Below are 17,564 nucleotides of genomic sequence, written 5' to 3' on the forward strand. Positions count from 1 at the left end.
TCACTCGGGAGCAGGTGGAATCCTCTTTCATCTCTGAAGATCGCTGAAGGCTCCAGATGAGCCGTGCATTTCGATGCTGTGGCGTTGAGTGGAAGACGCGATACACGTGTGTGTGTGTGTGTGTGTGTGTGTGTGTGTGTGTGTGTGTGTGTGTGTGTGTGTGTGTGTGTGCGTGCGTGCGTGTTTAGTCCCGCTGCTAAAAACTGGTTCACAACAGTTCATCTTGACACGTCTGGGCTCACAATCCCTCTTATCTGTGCTGCATAGCTGTACGATCTGCCACTGCTCTCCTTACCCTACGACGACCCTGGCTGGCATCTGTGATGCTTGGACGTCCACAATCACGCCAACAGGTGAGAGAATGTTCAAGTGACCACAAACACCAGCATCTTTGCTCAACTGTCGCAGCAAGTCCAAATTCTGTGGATTTCTTCGAAAGGACCAACCCGACACATGGAAGGCTACAATTTGATCCCTTTCATTCTCGCTCAGTTGGCTGCAGGATGCTCCGTTGCATGGTTGCCTGCTTCTTTCACAGGTTTGGACCACAATGAGCCTTCTGACTCTGAACATTCCCAGTTAAATGGTAGACACAGAAGGCGTTCTGGTAGCTGTGTTACTAGGAAATCTGTTGGCAGGCGACACTGAAAGTACATCAGCACCTGTCCTTCTACCAGGTGGCATATGGCGTCACGGGATCAAAATCGACGTCGTTATTCCAGGCATACTAAATTTTTTTTCCAGCAGTGTATGTACAGTTGTTACTGCTGTTACGAAGGGTGTTCAAAAAGTTCTGCACAGTCGTCTCCTATTTTTTTTACTTCTTACATCAGGAGAATGAAATTTTTGTGAACATTCTTGGAATATGTAGCTATAAGTTGGTATATAAAAGTATTTTCTTTTGTTTTCAGGTGAGCCATAATGAACCGTGAAGTAGTTGTTAGGTTGCGACAACGGTCGGTGATATTCCTCTTCAAGACCGGCGATGACTCTGCCACATCGATTCACAGGAAGTTGCTCCCTGTTTATGGGTTTATGTGGTTGCAGAGGTTTAAAGAAGGTGATTTCTCTCTACTGGACAATCCACGATGCGGTAGACCTTCGACGGCAGTGAGTGATGTGCATAACGAGACCACTGATCAAATCATCCAACATGACAGATGTACGACGATAGGACAGCTTGCTGAAATGTCTCGTTCGTTTGTTGTTTGGGGAAGGAGACCAGACAGCGTGGTCATCGGTCCATCGGATTAGGGAAGGATGGGGAGGGATGGGGAAGGAAGTCGGCCGTGCCCTTTCAGAGGAGCCATCCCGGCATTTGCCTGGAGTGATTTAGGGAAGCCACGGAAAACCTAAATCAGGATGGCCGGGCACGGGATGTCTCGTTTGTCATTGGGTAGTGTGGTATCACTGGTACAGAAAAATCTGTGCACGTTAGTTGCATAGGTTGACAAGAGAAATGAAAACTATGAGCAAGAATGTGTGCGAAGGTCTCATGAAGACCTTTACTGAAGAGTGGAAACAGTGTTTTAACGACGTCATTATCCAGGATGAAGAATCCATTGAGTGGCGTCATCCGGGTTCCCCTCGGAAGAAGAAACCAAGACTTTCACGAACAGCAGGCCGAAAGCTGAAGGCCTCCTTCTTCTGGGATCACTGTGGTGTCATTTTCATTGACTTTTTGGAACCTGGCTGCACAATCAACGAGGACCGTTACTGTTTGTCATTGGATAAGCTGCGACGTGCCATCAACACCCACAGACCTTAACTTCAGGTTCAGCTCATTAGACTACACCATAACAATACCAAACCCCCATACAGCCCTTATGACGCAGGAGAAAATCAGGAAAATGGGTTGGAAAATTGTTCCTCAACCTGCCTACAGTCCATACTTGACTCCGTCTGATTGTTACGTCTTCGGTCATCTGAAGGCCCACCTGCGTGGTAAAACATTTGATAGTGTGAAAGACCTTATTTCTTGTGTTAAGTGATGGCGTAAAAGTCAGTCCCCAGAATTTTACTGAAGTGCATTTATATCATGCAATGAACGTTGGGCCAGGTGCGTCACAGCTGAAGGCTACTTTGAGTAGGCTCAATGTTTAGCTAAATGTTCCAGTATGTACACAAAAAATTTCATTATTCTCCTGCAAAAAATTAAAAAAAAAAAAATAGAGACGACTGTGCAAAACTTTTTGAACGCCCTTTGTATTATCTAATCAAAAGTATCGGCACAACCCCAAGTTGTGTGGGACCTGGCAGTACAGAAGGAGGCGGGGAGTATGGTGAAGATGCACGGCAAGCAAAATAGGTTGGTCAGAGAGCTCAGCAGCTTAAAATTTGTAGTCATTGGATATCACCTGAGTAACAGGTTCACCAGGGGCATTTAAATCCTCCTGAAGATGCCCAAGTCGACTCTAGCAATGTGATTGTGAATTGGAAACGGGAAGGAACGACCATGCAAAATTATTCTTCCCCAATACTATAAAACGTGGACGACCAAAACGGCCATGTTCGAGAATGCTACACGAAGTCTCATAAGATGAGAGTTTGCAACACTTAATGCACACAGGAACATCGTCGAACATGATCGTTTTGGCGGACCACACGTTATGGTACTCGTTGCATGGACTGCAAACCCCCAACTCTTTGAACACGGTACACTCACCGCTCAACGTTATAGCGACGCTGTAATCCTTCCGATCTGTGTCTTCTCAGGGCTGCATCCGGCCCCCCTGAGCTCATTGTTAGGGATGACAGTGAGCGACCACATGGAACAGGGCTGGTGGAGCAGCTCTTTGAACGAGAGGATATCCGGCTGATGGACTGGGCCGCCCCTTCCCCTCCAATTTAAATGCCTTTGAGCACGTGTGTGAATCGTGGGAGACATGTACTGTAGCATTTATACACGCACCAACTCAGACACTTGCCGACCGCGCTGGTGGAGAAACCGAACGCTCTACCAGAAGAACTCTCTACTAACCTTACGCCATCATCGGAGCACGCTGCAGAGCATGGCAGTGCCGTCCGTTGTAATCAACCGTATCCAGCCTTTTGTAACGTCCAGAAGACCATCACGAATCACAGTTAATTATTGTCTTCGAATAAAAGCGTCATTTCCGCTCGCCTCACTGCATATTTTCATCTGTTACCTTCTGTACTATACTGTACCAATTGTTTCCATGTATGGTCTTCGAGCTGCGATTCTTGGCTGTGACACATCACGCGAAAATTACTTTCGTCCTACAGTTTTGCGTACGAATTATTACAGTGAACAGTACAGATTAGAACTAGAAAACGTACTCCTACAAATGTACGCCCAGAAACACCTGCTGAGATGTGGGCCATTATATTCTATGACAGCTGTCCGTCTGTTCACACTACAGGACGTCCTCAATGTAACTGATTCCTGCACATGGTTCAGCCCCCTTTGCAAACAGTCAAAAACTTAAGTGGACACACCTGTCAGCCCTGTAAAATGAACGACACACACTCTCCTGTAACTTGTGCACGTTGTCGATCCGTGTGCAGTACACCAAACTAGATGTACCCTTAGAAAGAAATGTAAGGGTCAGATCTATGAAACTACTGGACCTCTTCGACCAGTACACCGCTTATAAAGCGTTTGTGTTCAGTAGTGTTGTACAAGGTGTAGAAATGGAGTGGATCCCCAGCGTGCGTAAACTCGAGCTGCTGCAATCTGCATCTACACACTGCGAGTCACTCAAGGGTCTGTGGCGGAGAGTACTTTATGTATCGCTGTCGACTCTCTCTTTTCTGTTATAGACGCCATCGATCCACAGGAAGAAAAGCTGTTAGTAATCCGACGAGTCAGATGTTCAGATGTGTGTGAAATCTTATGGGACTTAACTGTTAAGGTCATCAGTCAGTAAGCTTAAACACTACTTAACCTAAATTACCCTAAGGACATACACACACACACACCCGTGCCCGAGGGAGGAGTCGAACTTCCGCCGGGACCAGTCGCACAGTCCATGACTGTAGCGTCTCACACCTCTCGGCTAATCCCGCGCGGCCCGACGGGCCAGTTCGATTCTCTTTAATTGTTTCTTTGCGGTCTTTCCGCGAGATATACCTATGAGGAAGCAATAAATTTAATAATTTTATAGGAATATACGCTCTCGAAACTTTAATAGTAAACAACACCGTGTTGCACATCGCAGCTCCTGCAAGGGGAATTGGCTGAGCATCTCCGTCACCCTGTCGCGCTTACTAAATGAACTTGTAACGAAACGCACTGCCCTTCTCTCGATATTCGTCTAGTTTCTCTGTCAGCCCTAGTTGTTACGGATCCAAGACTGAAAACAATGTGCAAGCCCTTGTCGAACGAGGCTTCTGTAAACTACCTCCTTTGTGGGCGTACCACGTTTCCTGAGAGTTCTTCCACTGAATCTCAGTCTGGAATCTGCCTTACTTGTGATTTATTTTATGTGGTCGTTCCACTTAAAATCGTTCCGTACAAATACTTCTAGATGTTTTGTGAAAGCGACTGCTTCCAATGATTGTTCTGCAATGGTGCAATCGTACAGTAATTGATACTTATGTCTATTTATGCGCAGTACGTTACATTTGTTTATGTTGAGGATCAACCACCAACCCCTGGAACAAGCGTCTATCTGTTTAGAATGACATTATGAGTTCTGTTCACTTCAGTCCATTTACACGACTGGTCTCATATCCAGTACTCTCGTATTACATTCATTAGGTGTCAGTGCAAAACTAAATCTAATACCTTCCGAAAGTCAAATTGTCACACGATTACCAGAATTACCTATATTGGCCTTATCTAAATTATTTCTGTTTTCACCTGATGTGACTTCTGCATAATTATGCTCTTATACGTCAGATCGATGTAAATGTTTCATTATTTATTTCTCATAATTTTTGTAATTGTAATTAATCTATGAATATAATTACAAAAGTAATATACTGTAAAAGAATGTAAAAGCTTAACATTTAATTGTAATACTGGTTCATGCTTAGAGAAAGCAGATTAGTAATAATGCAAAACTTGGAGAGAAGTTCCTCCGCAACGGAACTGGCTAGGCGGGAATAGAAAAGGTGGATCTGGCGGTCGAACTGCAAGACTCCTGTGTGCCGTGAGTCAGGCGGTGGCTAGCAGGCAAAGAGTGCACATCTTGTAAACTGAAAGAGGCGGGGACGTCAACGTTATATATAGAGTTTCGGATGCGGAAGGAATGCGGCTTAATATTCATGGCATACTTTGGTTAGCTCTGTGCTATAAAGTTCTGACGCTAAGAAGAGGATTTTCACAGCTAGTTACAGAGGAAGAGCTATGAACACTTTGACCACCATTTTTTGAATAACCTGGGAGATTGATGATGCCACCATGTTCAGCTCCAATTATCAGCTGAGTACTGTGTTACGTCATGCCCAGTTATGTGGTTTCGTTTTCAATAATAATATTATTGTGTTCTGTAAGCTTTGTGTTCTGCAAGCTTTGTGTTCTGCAAGCTTTGTGTTCTGCAAGCTTTGTGTTCTGCAAGCTTTGTGTTCTGCAAGCTTTGTGTTCTGCAAGCTTTGTGTTCTGCAAGCTTTGTGTTCTGCAAGCTTTGTGTTCTGCAAGCTTTGTGTTCTGCAAGCTTTGTGTTCTGCAAGCTTTGTGTTCTGCAAGCTTTGTGTTCTGCAAGCTTTGTGTTCTGCAAGCTTTGTGTTCTGCAAGCTTTGTGTTCTGCAAGCTTTGTGTTCTGCAAGCTTTGTGTTCTGCAAGCTTTGTGTTCTGCAAGCTTTGTGTTCTGCAAGCTTTGTGTTCTGCAAGCTTTGTGTTCTGCAAGCTTTGTGTTCTGCAAGCTTTGTGTTCTGCAAGCTTTGTGTTCTGCAAGCTTTGTGTTCTGCAAGCTTTGTGTTCTGCAAGCTTTGTGTTCTGCAAGCTTTGTATTCTGCAAGCTTTGTGTTCTGCAAGCTTTGTGTTCTGCAAGCTTTGTGTTCTGCAAGCTTTGTGTTCTGCAAGCTTTGTGTTCTGTAAGCTTTGTGTTCTGTAAGCTTTGTGTTCTGTAAGCTTTGTGTTCTGTAAGCTTTGTGTTCTGTAAGCTTTGTGTTCTGTAAGCTTTGTGCTGCCCGATGTGGACGAGCAGTTGTAGGCGCTTCAGTCTGAGATCCGCGCGACCGCCATGGTAGCAGGATCGAATCCTGTCCCAGGCACGGATGTGTGTGATGTCCTTTGGTTAGTTAGGTTTAAGTAGTTCTAAGTTCTAGGGGACTGATGACCTCAGATGTTAAGTCCCATAGTGCTCAGAGCCATCTGAACCGTAATTTGAAACTTTGTGTTCTGTAAAAAATCTTTGTGTCCTGTAAACTTTGTATTGAACCACCGTATTTTATCCTTAGTCATTTACCTAGACAGGAGCCTATCACAAGTGATACTATGAACTGTAGTATTCTGTTGTACTGAACTGAAAAGCAATAATTGCTTTAAAAAAATTAATAAAGTTTGTGTAATTATAAAGTATGTAATTATTTAGTGAGCATAAGTTTTGAAATACTGCACGTAGTTTTCATAATGGACAGTTAAAGTATTAAGTTCAAAAATTTTTCTTATTGAACTGGTAGTGTTTAGAATTTCATGTGTTATTTACTTAAGTGTTTCCCACATTGTGTTACGACTAAAATGTTCAACGACGACCTGAATCTACTGATAAATTAGTTTCTGGGTCCCCATGGTAATAGTTGCACCATATTTAAACATATTACAGTAACCGCAATCAAGAGTAAGTTACTGGCTACAAATATGCAAACTGTACTGGATCTGTGTGTCACGTATTCCACTTGAGCTAAATAACACAAGGAAGTAAAAGATCCTTCAGAACGCAAGGAATAATCAGTGCAGAAGGCGCTGTTACTTCGTAACTATTTCAAGAGAGGTAATTTTGTATAATTAAACTGACAAAAGAACTTATTGCCCGAATCGGTAGTGCTCCACCACCAGTAATCATTTACCTATAATCATCATTGTCAATATCTTTCTACTGTAATGTAGAAATGTTGAGTGTTATTGAGAATCAGTTGTTGCATAAACGCAGTAATACTGCTCCTGTGCAGTTGAAGTCAAATCACTGGTACATTCCTAGCTTAATTATTATACTGTCTTGTATCTTATCACACAAAATAGACAGAACCCCAATAGTTAAAGTTCTTTATGAACCATGATAGTACTGGGTACGAACAACTTTGGGTAATTAGGCTGACGACCGTTTCTTTTCACTTAATTACAATTTACTACATTGCTAATAGAACCCTGGTTCGATTCCCATTTGTTTTGCTATTGTTTCCTCTCAATAACAGTCTTTCCAGAATCGCAAAATAGTGCGATATATTTCCATTATACGGAGTCACAATCAAAAAAGAAACTTCTTTCGCAAGTTTAACATTATAGGCGTAGTACTAACATAACAGACCCCGACGGTGTTATAAAGTGACACGGCATCTACCTGGGCGCCTGTACCTACTGCTTTACAGATCTCGTGGACGAACAAAGCGAGCTGGGTTTCAGACAGTTGTTTCTCAGCGCATGTTGATTCCTACACAGGAGATTTTTATTGTCTTCATAAAACGTCGCAGCACGCGAGCGTAAAAATGTTCCGAGGTCAGAGATACAGGCATACAGTATCGTGCGTTTGTTCGATGACTCATCTCCATTTTTCTTCAAACATTAGAAACGGTATCCTCCTCGGGCGACCAACCGTATATTACTGATCTGTCAGCACAACCTTCAAACGATACGTACGGAATGGCTAGTATATGTACTGTATCTGACAGCATCACACTAAGCGGTCCAAATACAAAGCCTGAGGCAGACAAGAAGAAAACGGCGCCACTGAGTACTAAGTGCTCCATACACAACTGAAACGGCGCATACAGTACCGCTCATCAATTTCAAAAAACCATGACTTACCTGATACTTCAGATATGAACACAAACAAAACTCAATTTCTCCAAAAATATTCTTTTATACATTTAAATATGTATAAAACAAACAGAAAAAATAATATTATTTTCATCAAAGGATTGTCTCCTGGATTTAATGACTGGCTAGCAAATTCGAGGCATGCGGTGAATGCGTTTTCATAGCAATTGCGTGGCTTTATGATTCCACACATCGTTAATGACATTCCAGAGACGTACTTTGCTTGTTATGTTAACTTTCGGGAGGGTCGCGACGTTTCTTTCAATAAGTTCGGTTTTTTTCCTTGATGCAGTATACCTCTTACAGACCAGACTCATTTTTTTTAAACCGAGCGAGATGGCGCAGTGGTTAAACACTGGACTCGCATTCGGGAGGACAGCGGTTCAATCCGGCGTCCGGCCATCCTGATTTAGGTTTTCCGTGATTTCCCTAAATCGCTCCAGGCAAATGCCGGGATGGTTCCTTTGAAAGGGCACGGCCGACTTCCTTCCCCATATTTCCCTAATCCGATGAGACCGATGACCTCGATGTCTGGTCTCCTTCCCCAAACAACGCAAAATGCAACTCATGTTTTAATGTAAACCCTTTCTCTAGTAAGCGCCGCGCGGGGTAGCCGAGCAGTCTTAGGCGCCCTGTCACGGTTCTCGCGCCTATCCCCGTCGGAGGTTAGAAGCCTCCCTCGGACATGGGTGGGTATGTGTGCTGTCCTTAGGGTATGTTAGTTTACGCTAGATTAAGTAGTGTGTAAGCTTAGGTACCGACGACCTCAGTAATTTGGTTCCATGGAACTTACCACAAATTTCCAAATTTTCTATTAGGCGCAGTTAACATGGTATTGTACGATACTGTAGTATGCAGTGGTAATGATATTCGACCCTTCTATTTTCACAATGTCACCAACTCTGTCTCCTGCAAAACACTCCCAAACCATAAAAGAACCACCACCGTTCTTACCTGCAGGTAGAACGGACTGCTAGGCCATTCTTTCTCCTTCAGATCAACGAACAAATGTCCTCCATCTGGTACCAAAAATGTAGAATTTCGGTTCATCTGTTAATATCACTTTCTTCCACGCTGCGTGTGTTCATTTACTATCTTTCCTAACCCATTCGAGTCTCTTCTTTTTAGTTAAGGGCTTCAGAAGGCGTTTGGTCGCTGCTACACATCCTTCCAAGGCGGCAGTCAGTCAGTCTCCTTTTCAATCTTGCAACAGATATGGTTTTCTTGATCGTTTCTACCAACGCTGCGCGAATTTGTGCTGATATTTAGAACCTCTCTTAATAGCATTTATGCCTGATTTCGTCATCAGCTTTAGTTATTTTACGAGCTCATCCTGATCGTGGTAGGTCCTTACTGCTGCCTGTTGTCTTCTGGCGGTGAGTGGTGTGTTGCTCTACCCCTATAGATACGCGACACTGTACCGCAATTTGGGGTACAGGAAAACCTGCTTGCCTGAGTGCTACAATTGCAGCGCGTTTGTCTATGGATATCTCGACTCTTGCAGCACAATAACGCGGTACACACTGTTAAATGTCACTCAGGATATGAAGCGCGGTAACTATATATCATGTATCGTATCATTGCTCGAAGTACACTTTTTATATTACTTTCGGAACAGGTAATGTCTCAGTTGGGAACTCCATCGCTCTATTCATGATAGTATTTAGCAGTAAGAAACTTCGGTACACTGCGGACATCATAACACTTCAGCAAACAACAGGGAAATACGGAAAGACCATTCAGTTATTACGGAGGTAGACACTGTTCTGCATAATATTGCATGTAGATAGAACAATTACATAAACTTTATATACATATACCTTCATGGATGTAACAACAGCAGAATTTAAATTTTAAATAATGTGGCTGGTATCTTAATATGAGAAACGCGCACACATTAAACGCGTAGCGACGACTCTTTACGTTTTACGTAAAACAGATGAGCTTTATGGCTCTATTACGATCACCCCATTTATGGAGACGTAGCAGCAGCGTGTCGTGAATCCGAACTTACGATTGCGTGTCTCTTACCGTAAACAGGGAACAACCAGCAGACTCAACTTGTACCCTGTTTATGGCTGCTGACATGCAATCACAAGTTCGGATACACAAAATGCTTCTATATTGATTCGAGCAGTCTGCGGTACTGTATCTCGATAAATACGATAATAGTAATACAGCCAAATATCCTGGCAGTTTTATGTACAACATAAACAAATGCCGCTCGCATTTCATGTACACATGTTCCTTACTTAATGGTGGACGTCGGTTCTAAATCTGTTGTCCGTAAAATGGAATGCCAAAATTCAGCGGTATAGTTTTTAAAGAAATGTATGATGAAATAAAAGAAATTATTCAGATGGTGAATGGAGACGAAAATTTAATAGTCATGGGCGACTGGAATTCGTCAGTAGGAAAAGGGAGACAAGTTAAAGTAGTAGATGATGTGGATTGGGGGTAAGAAATGAAAGAGGAAGCCGTCTGGTAGAATTTTGCGCAGAGCACAACAATCATAGCTAACACTTGGTTCAAGAATCATAAAAGATGGTTGTATACATGGAAGAAGCCTGGAGATACTCACAGGTTTCAGATAGATTATATAATGGTAAGACACAGATTTAGGAACCAGGTTTTAAATTGTAAGACATTTACCGGGGCAGATGTGTACTTGGACCACAATCTATTGGTTATGAACTGTAGATTAAAACTGAAGAAACTACAAGAAGGTGTTAATTTAAGGAGATGGGACTTGGATAAACTGACTAAACCAGAGGTTGTACAAAGTTTCAGGGAGAGCATAAGGGAACAATTGACAAGAATGGGAGTAAGAAGTACAGTACAAGAAAAATGGCTAGCTTTGAGATCCTTACATTTGTTGTCTACTCATCCCTGCTTAGCCATTTTGCACTTCCTGTCGATCTTATTTTTTGAGACTTTTGTATTCCTTTTTGCCTGCTTCATTTACTGCATTTTTATATTTTCTCCTTTCATCAATTAAATTCAATATTTCTTCTGCAGAAAGGTGGAAGGAGTATATAGAGGGTCTATACAAGGGCGATGTACTTGAGGACAATATTATGGAAATGGAAGAGGATGTAGATGAAGACGAAATGAGAGATACGATACTGCGTGAAGAGTTTGACAGAGCACTGAAAGACCTGAGTCGAAACAAGGCCCCCGGAGTAGACAACATTCCATTAGAACTACTGATGGCCTTGGGAGAGCCAGTCCTGACAAAACTCTTCCATCTGGTGAGCAAGATGTATGAGACAAGTGAAATACCCTCAGACTTCAAGAAGAATGTAATAATTCCAATCCCAAACAAAACAGGTGTTGACAGATGTGAAAATTACGGAACTATCAGTTTAATAAGTCACAGCTGCAAAATACTAATGCGAATTCCTTGCAGACGGACGGAAAAACTGGTAGAAGCCGACCTCGGGGAAGATCAGTTTGGATTCCGTAGAAATATTGGAACACGTGAGGCAATACTGACCCTACGACTTATATTAGAAGCTAGATTAAGGAAACGCCAAACTACGTTTCTAGTGTTTGTAGACTTAGAGAAAGCTTTTGACAATGTTGACTGGAATACTCTCTTTCAAATTCTGAAGGGGGCAGGGGTAAAACACAGGGAGCGAAAGGCTATTTACAATTTGTAAAGAAACCAGATGGCAGTTATAAGAGTCGAGGGACATGAAAGGGAAGCAGTGGTTGGGAATGGAGCGAAACAGGGTTGTAGCCTCTCCCCGATGTTATTCAATCTGTATATTGAGCAAGCAGTAAAGGAAATAAAATAAAAATTCGGAGTAGGTATTAAAAGCCAGGAAGAAGAAATAAAAACTTTTAGGTTCGCCGATGACATTGTAATTCTGTCAGAGGCAGCAAAGGACGTGGAAGAGCAGGTGAATGGAATGGACAGTGTTTTGAAAGGAGGGTGTAAGATGAACATCAACAAAAGCAAAGCGAGGATAATGGAATGTAGTCGAATTAAGTCGGGTGATGCTGAGGGAATTAGATTAGGAAATGAGACACTTAAAGTAGTAAAGGAGTTTTGCTATTTGGGGTGCAAAATAACTGATGATGGTCGAAGTAGAGAAGATACAAAAGATAGACTAGGAATGGCAAGGAAAGCGTTTCTGAAGAAGAGAAATTTGTTGACATCGAGTATAGATTTTAGTGTCGGGAAGTATTTGTATGGAGTGTAGCCATGTATGGAAGTGAAACAAGGACGATAACTAGTTTGGACAAGAATAGAACAGAAGCTTTCGAAATGTGGTGCTACAGAAGAATGCTGAAGATTAGATGGGTAGATGACATAACTAATGAGGAGGTATTGAATAGGATTTGGGAGAAGAGAAGTTTGCGGCACAACTTGACTAGAAGAAGGGATCAGTTGGTAGGGCATGTTCTGAGACATCGAGGGATCACCAATTTAGTATTTGAGGGCAGCGTGGAGGGTAAAAATCGAAGAGGGAGACCAAGGGATGAATACACTAAACAGATACAGAAGGATGTAGGTTGCAGTGGATATCATCAAAATAAGGGCGTTTTTCGTTGTGACGGAATCTTCTCACGAAATTCCAATCACCAACTTTCTCCTTCGAATGCGAAAATATTTTACTGACAGCGATCTACATAGGGAGAAATGATCACCACGATAAAATAAGATAAATCAGAGCTCGTACGGTAAGATATAGATGTTCGTTCTTTCCGCGCGATATACAAGACAGAAAAAATGAAGAACTGTGAAGGTGGTTCGATGAACCGTCCGCCAGGCACTCAAATGTGATTAGCAGAGTATGGATGTAGATGTAGATATGTGATGCTCATTTCTAGAAGCCTGGAGCAAATATAATGATTTATTCAATTAAAGATTAAGTTAGCTTTGTTGGAATTGACATTAACTGAATTTTCCGTATTTGCTTAGCGGAGAATAATGATGATAATAAGAAGGAAAAGAAAACCACGAAGATGTTATTCCACAGAAGACACAAAAATGACGTAGTGTTTACATAGAAAGTGTATTATTATTTTCCTATGTAAGCACTTTGTCATTTTTGTATCTTGTGTGCAGTAGTACACGTGTAAGTAGCATATGATGTTGATCTGTGTTTGCGTCATCCGTTTGTCACCTGAACATCGTCTGAGAAGAAAAAAGTTGGGTCGTGACCAAATCAAAATAATTTTGCAGAACAATATGAATCGTTTTCCTTTTTAATATTTTTGATGGTATCGTTGCTACAGTCGTTTGAAGATCGTTACAGCATCAAAAAAAAAAAAAAAAAAAAAAAAAAAAAAAAAAAAAAAAAAAAATGTTGAAATGTGTGTGAAATCTTATGGGACGTAACCGCTAAGGCCATCAGTCCCTAAGCTTACACACTACCTAAACTAAATTATCCTAAGGACAAACACACACACCCATGTCCGAGGGAGGACTCAAACGTCCGCCGGGACCAGCCGCACAGTCCATGACTGCAGCGCCTCAGCGTGCTCGGCAAATCCCGCGCGGCAGCTACAGCATCAAAGTGGTCATTAATGTAGTGTGCAATTTGAGGCAATGTAGGTCATCTTGTATAAAGAATCTGACAGTCTACGGTAGGTACTGGAAATGGTTTCATCATTCGGAAATTACGTCAAGGGCGTGGACCCATACACGAAGAAAGTAACGCATAACACTGATACGTGCATTTTCCCACCCTTTAAGTGCTTTCTGAAGTAATTTTCAGCTTGGACTGCTTCATTTTCTACAGTTTAATTAATTCTCATATTATATCGCAGTCCCTTGAGGGTGTGGCTTTGCACTACGCCTTTTCGTTTTAGTGAAGTGTTTGAAAGATTTGTTCCGGAAGGCTAGCTATAACGAGTCCGAAGTAAAACGTGGCGCAGACGATTTTCCGACACAATCGCCTGGACAGCTCGCTCTTGTTATCAGAGACGTGCGCCGCTCATACGTACCTCGTAGAAGGATGGCGGAATGTAGGTGGAGATGACCTCCGCCATGGGGAAGGCGATGCCCATCACGACCAGCAGCTTGCCGTACAGCGCCGACAGCGTGGTCGTCAGCGCGTCCCTGCAACATGCGTCAACACGCATCAGCGCAGTCCAGCGAGTAACACTTGTATCGATCAGTGGCACGTTTATATTGCGGAACTGTGTGTCTACGATTATGGAGCGTGTGTGCTCTTTGTTAGTTAAGGTCACTGATTTAAAAGTATTGTGATGTACACTACTGGCCATTAACATTGCTACACCAAGAAGAAATGCAGACGATAAACGGGCATTCATTGGGCAAATATATTATACTAGAACTGACATGTGATTATATTTTCACGCAACTTGGGTGCATAGATCCTGAGAAATCAGTACCCAGAACAACCACCTCTGGCCGTAATAACGCCCTTGATACGCCTGGGCATTGAGTCATACAGGACTTGGATGGTGTGTACAGGTACAGCTGCCCATGCAGCTTCAACACGATATCACAGTTCCATCACGGGTAGTGACTGGCGTATTGTGACGAGCCAGTTGCTCGGGCGCTATTGACCAGACCTTTTCAATTGGTGAGAAATCTGCAGAATGTGCTGGCCAGGACAGCAGTATCTGCATCCAGAAAGGCCCGTACAGAACCTGCAATGATGGTCGTGCATTATCCTGCTGAAATGTAGGGTTTCGCAGGGATCGAACGAAGGGTACAGACACGGGTCGTAACACATCTGAAATGTAACGTCCACTGTTCAAAGTGCCGTCAGTGCGAACAAGAGGTGACCGAGACGTGTAACCAATTGCACCCCGTACCATCACTCTACGAGATACGCCAGTATGGCCATGACGAATAACACGCTTGCAATGTGCGTTCACCGCGATGTCGCCAAACACGTATGCGACCATCGTCATGCTGTAAACAGAACCTGGATTCATCCGAAAAAATGACGTTTTGCCATTCGTGCACCCACGTTCGTCGTTGAGTACACCATCGCAGGCGCTCCTGTCTCTTATGCAGCGTAAAGGGTAACCGCAGCCACTGTCTCCGAGCTGATAGTCCATGCTGCTGCTAACGTCGTCGAACTGTTCGTACAGGCGGTTGTCGTCTTGCAAATGTCCCCATCTGTTGACTCAGGGATCGAGACGTGGCTGCACGATCCGTTACAGCCATGCGCATAAGATGCCTGTCATCTAGACTGATAGTGATACGAGGCCGTTGGGATGCAGCACGGCGTTCCGTATTACTCTCCTGAACCCACTGATTCCATATTCTGCTAACAGTCATTGGATCTCGACCAACGCGAGCAGCAATCTCGCGATACGTTAAACCGCAATCGCGATAGGCTACAATCCGACCTTTATCAAAGTCGGAAACGTGATGGTCCGCATTTCTCCTCCTTACACGAGGCTTCACAACAACGTCTCACCAGGCAACCCCGGTCAACTGCTGTTGTGTATGAGAAATCGGTTGGAAACTTTCCTCACGTCAGCACGTTGTAGGTGTCGCCACCGGCGCCAACCTTGTGTGAATGCTCTGAAAAGTTAATCATTTGCACATTACGGCATCTTCTTCCTGTCGGTTAAATTTCGCGTCTGTAGCACGTCATCTTCGTGGTGTAGTAATTATAATGGCCAGTAGTGTACTAACAAAGGTAAGACACATCAGATAAACATGAGATTTAATGTACAATCACTTTTATAGCTACATAGAGGGGAAAGTATACTCTGGCGAAAACGGTAAGTGTTGCACCACGCAAACCTTGGCCGACTGCTATCGACATGACGCTCAAAGTACTTACATGCGTCTGCGATACGTCAGTTACCATTTCATCTTTATGGTAGTTTATTTTCAGGACAGGAAAAAACAGTTCCTAGACATATGCAATAGTGTGAGTACGTATTGGCTACTGGGGATGTACTAACGTTGCTAGAACTTCTCAATCAGAGATCGCAACACAGTATATCCATCGCACTTGCAAGTTCAGCTTATCGCCGTCTTCCAGACTTTTAGAAAGGTCCAGCCATTGGCACAACGGGGCATGGGAGCACAAAACGGACGAATCACCGACAGTTAATTGAAGTACAATGAGAGCGGAGCGGTTGGTGAGGAGATGTACTCAGGACAACACTGCAGCATCATGAGAAGACACGATTCCTTCCAGAAGGACTACATCACGAGAAGGTGATACGGTTGGCTGTGACGAACAGACGGATGGCAACAGGGCAGACGGAAACGTCGACAACAAGTTACTGGAAGCTGTGCTAAGGCCTTGCGTCGTTTATAGCTGACAACTACAGAGATTTGCATGGTGTATAGCCGGAGTCAGCCGAGCCGTGGAATCGCATTCTGCGATGTCCAGTGATCAGTCTCGCTTCAGTCCTTTGGCACAGTTAAATCGACACCGTAGACTACCTGGTGAAACACCACAGGAGAAACGTATACTACTCCGACTCCGGGAATCATAGTATGGGGATCGAACAGTCCACGGGTATACTGCCGGTTCGATGTGTCCAACGGGCACAATATTTCGGCGATCAGACTTGTCACCATCGTCAGGTGCGCTGACGAACTGAGTTCCTGAGTGCGGGAGTAGGAAGCACATCGACGCTACGACAGATTCCGACGCCCACGTCTTCGTGACCGCGGGCGAACGGCGAAGAGAGCGGCCCGCGGAGGGAGGGGATTTAAATCGGACGCCCGCCCTCAGGAGCTCAGTTCGTCAGCGCACCTGACGATGGCGACATGTGTGGTCGCCGAAATAGTGTGCCCGTTGGACTCTATGAACCGGCAGTGTACCCGTGGACTGTTCGAGCAACAAATACACTGGGAGCAAGTGAAGAATCACATAGTATGGGGAGCTACTGGGTATGACAAGTGTACTGGTTTGGTGATTGCTTAAAGGAGGCTCATTGCTCGACAGTAGGCTGCAAAAAAGATAAACACTGTTGTCATATCCTTCACGACCAAGGTACCACATTGCGTATTCCAACAGTATAGTGCAAGCTCGCACCACAAACGCCTTGTGAAATGCAAGTCTTTAATGGCGAGCCCGGTTACCTGATTTGTCACCCACCGAGCATGTGTGACAACCGATGGGAATACGTATACCATACGTCGGCTCCTACTGTCAGCAACATACATTAAGTAACACAGAATGTGTTGCAGGCATGGCAAGAAATTGCTCAAGATGACATTCAGAGGCTGTATGCATTCATTCCGTAATGAGTACAAGAATTTAGTCGTACCTATGAGACGGTGGTGGTGGTACCAGGGGGTAGTAAAGGAGTTTTGCTATTTGGGGAGCAAAATAACTGATGATGGTCGAAGTTGAGAGGATATAAAATCTAGACTGACAATGGCAAGGAAAGCGTTTCTGAAGAAGAGAAATTTGTTAACATCGAGTACAGATTTAATTGTCATTAAGTCGTTTCTGAAAGTATTTGTATGGACTGTAGCCATGTATGGAAGTGAAACATGGACGATAAATAGTTTGGAGAAGAAGAGAATAGAACCTTTCGAAATGTGGCGCTAGAGAAAATGTTGAAGATTAGATGGGTAGATCATATAACTAATGAGGAGGTATTGAATAGGATTGGGGAGAAGAGACGTTTGTGGCACAACTTGACTAGAAGAAGG

The 17,564-nt window shown here is 43.5% G+C and overlaps 1 protein-coding gene across 6 annotated transcripts in view; it reads right to left on the reverse strand.

Annotated features, from left to right (window-relative positions):
* Positions 1–17,564, reverse strand: part of LOC126355846 (proton channel OtopLc-like) — a 510,363-nt gene that overhangs the window by 167,054 nt on the left and 325,745 nt on the right. For all 6 annotated transcript variants that reach the window (XM_050006307.1, XM_050006306.1, XM_050006310.1 and 3 more), the window contains one exon: positions 13,901–14,015. In XM_050006307.1, coding sequence (XP_049862264.1) covers positions 13,901–14,015 — 115 coding nt within the window. The remainder of the gene's footprint in view (positions 1–13,900; positions 14,016–17,564) is intronic.

This window comes from Schistocerca gregaria, chromosome 3, assembly GCF_023897955.1.
Source record: "Schistocerca gregaria isolate iqSchGreg1 chromosome 3, iqSchGreg1.2, whole genome shotgun sequence".
NCBI classification, from domain to species: Eukaryota; Metazoa; Arthropoda; class Insecta; order Orthoptera; family Acrididae; genus Schistocerca; species Schistocerca gregaria.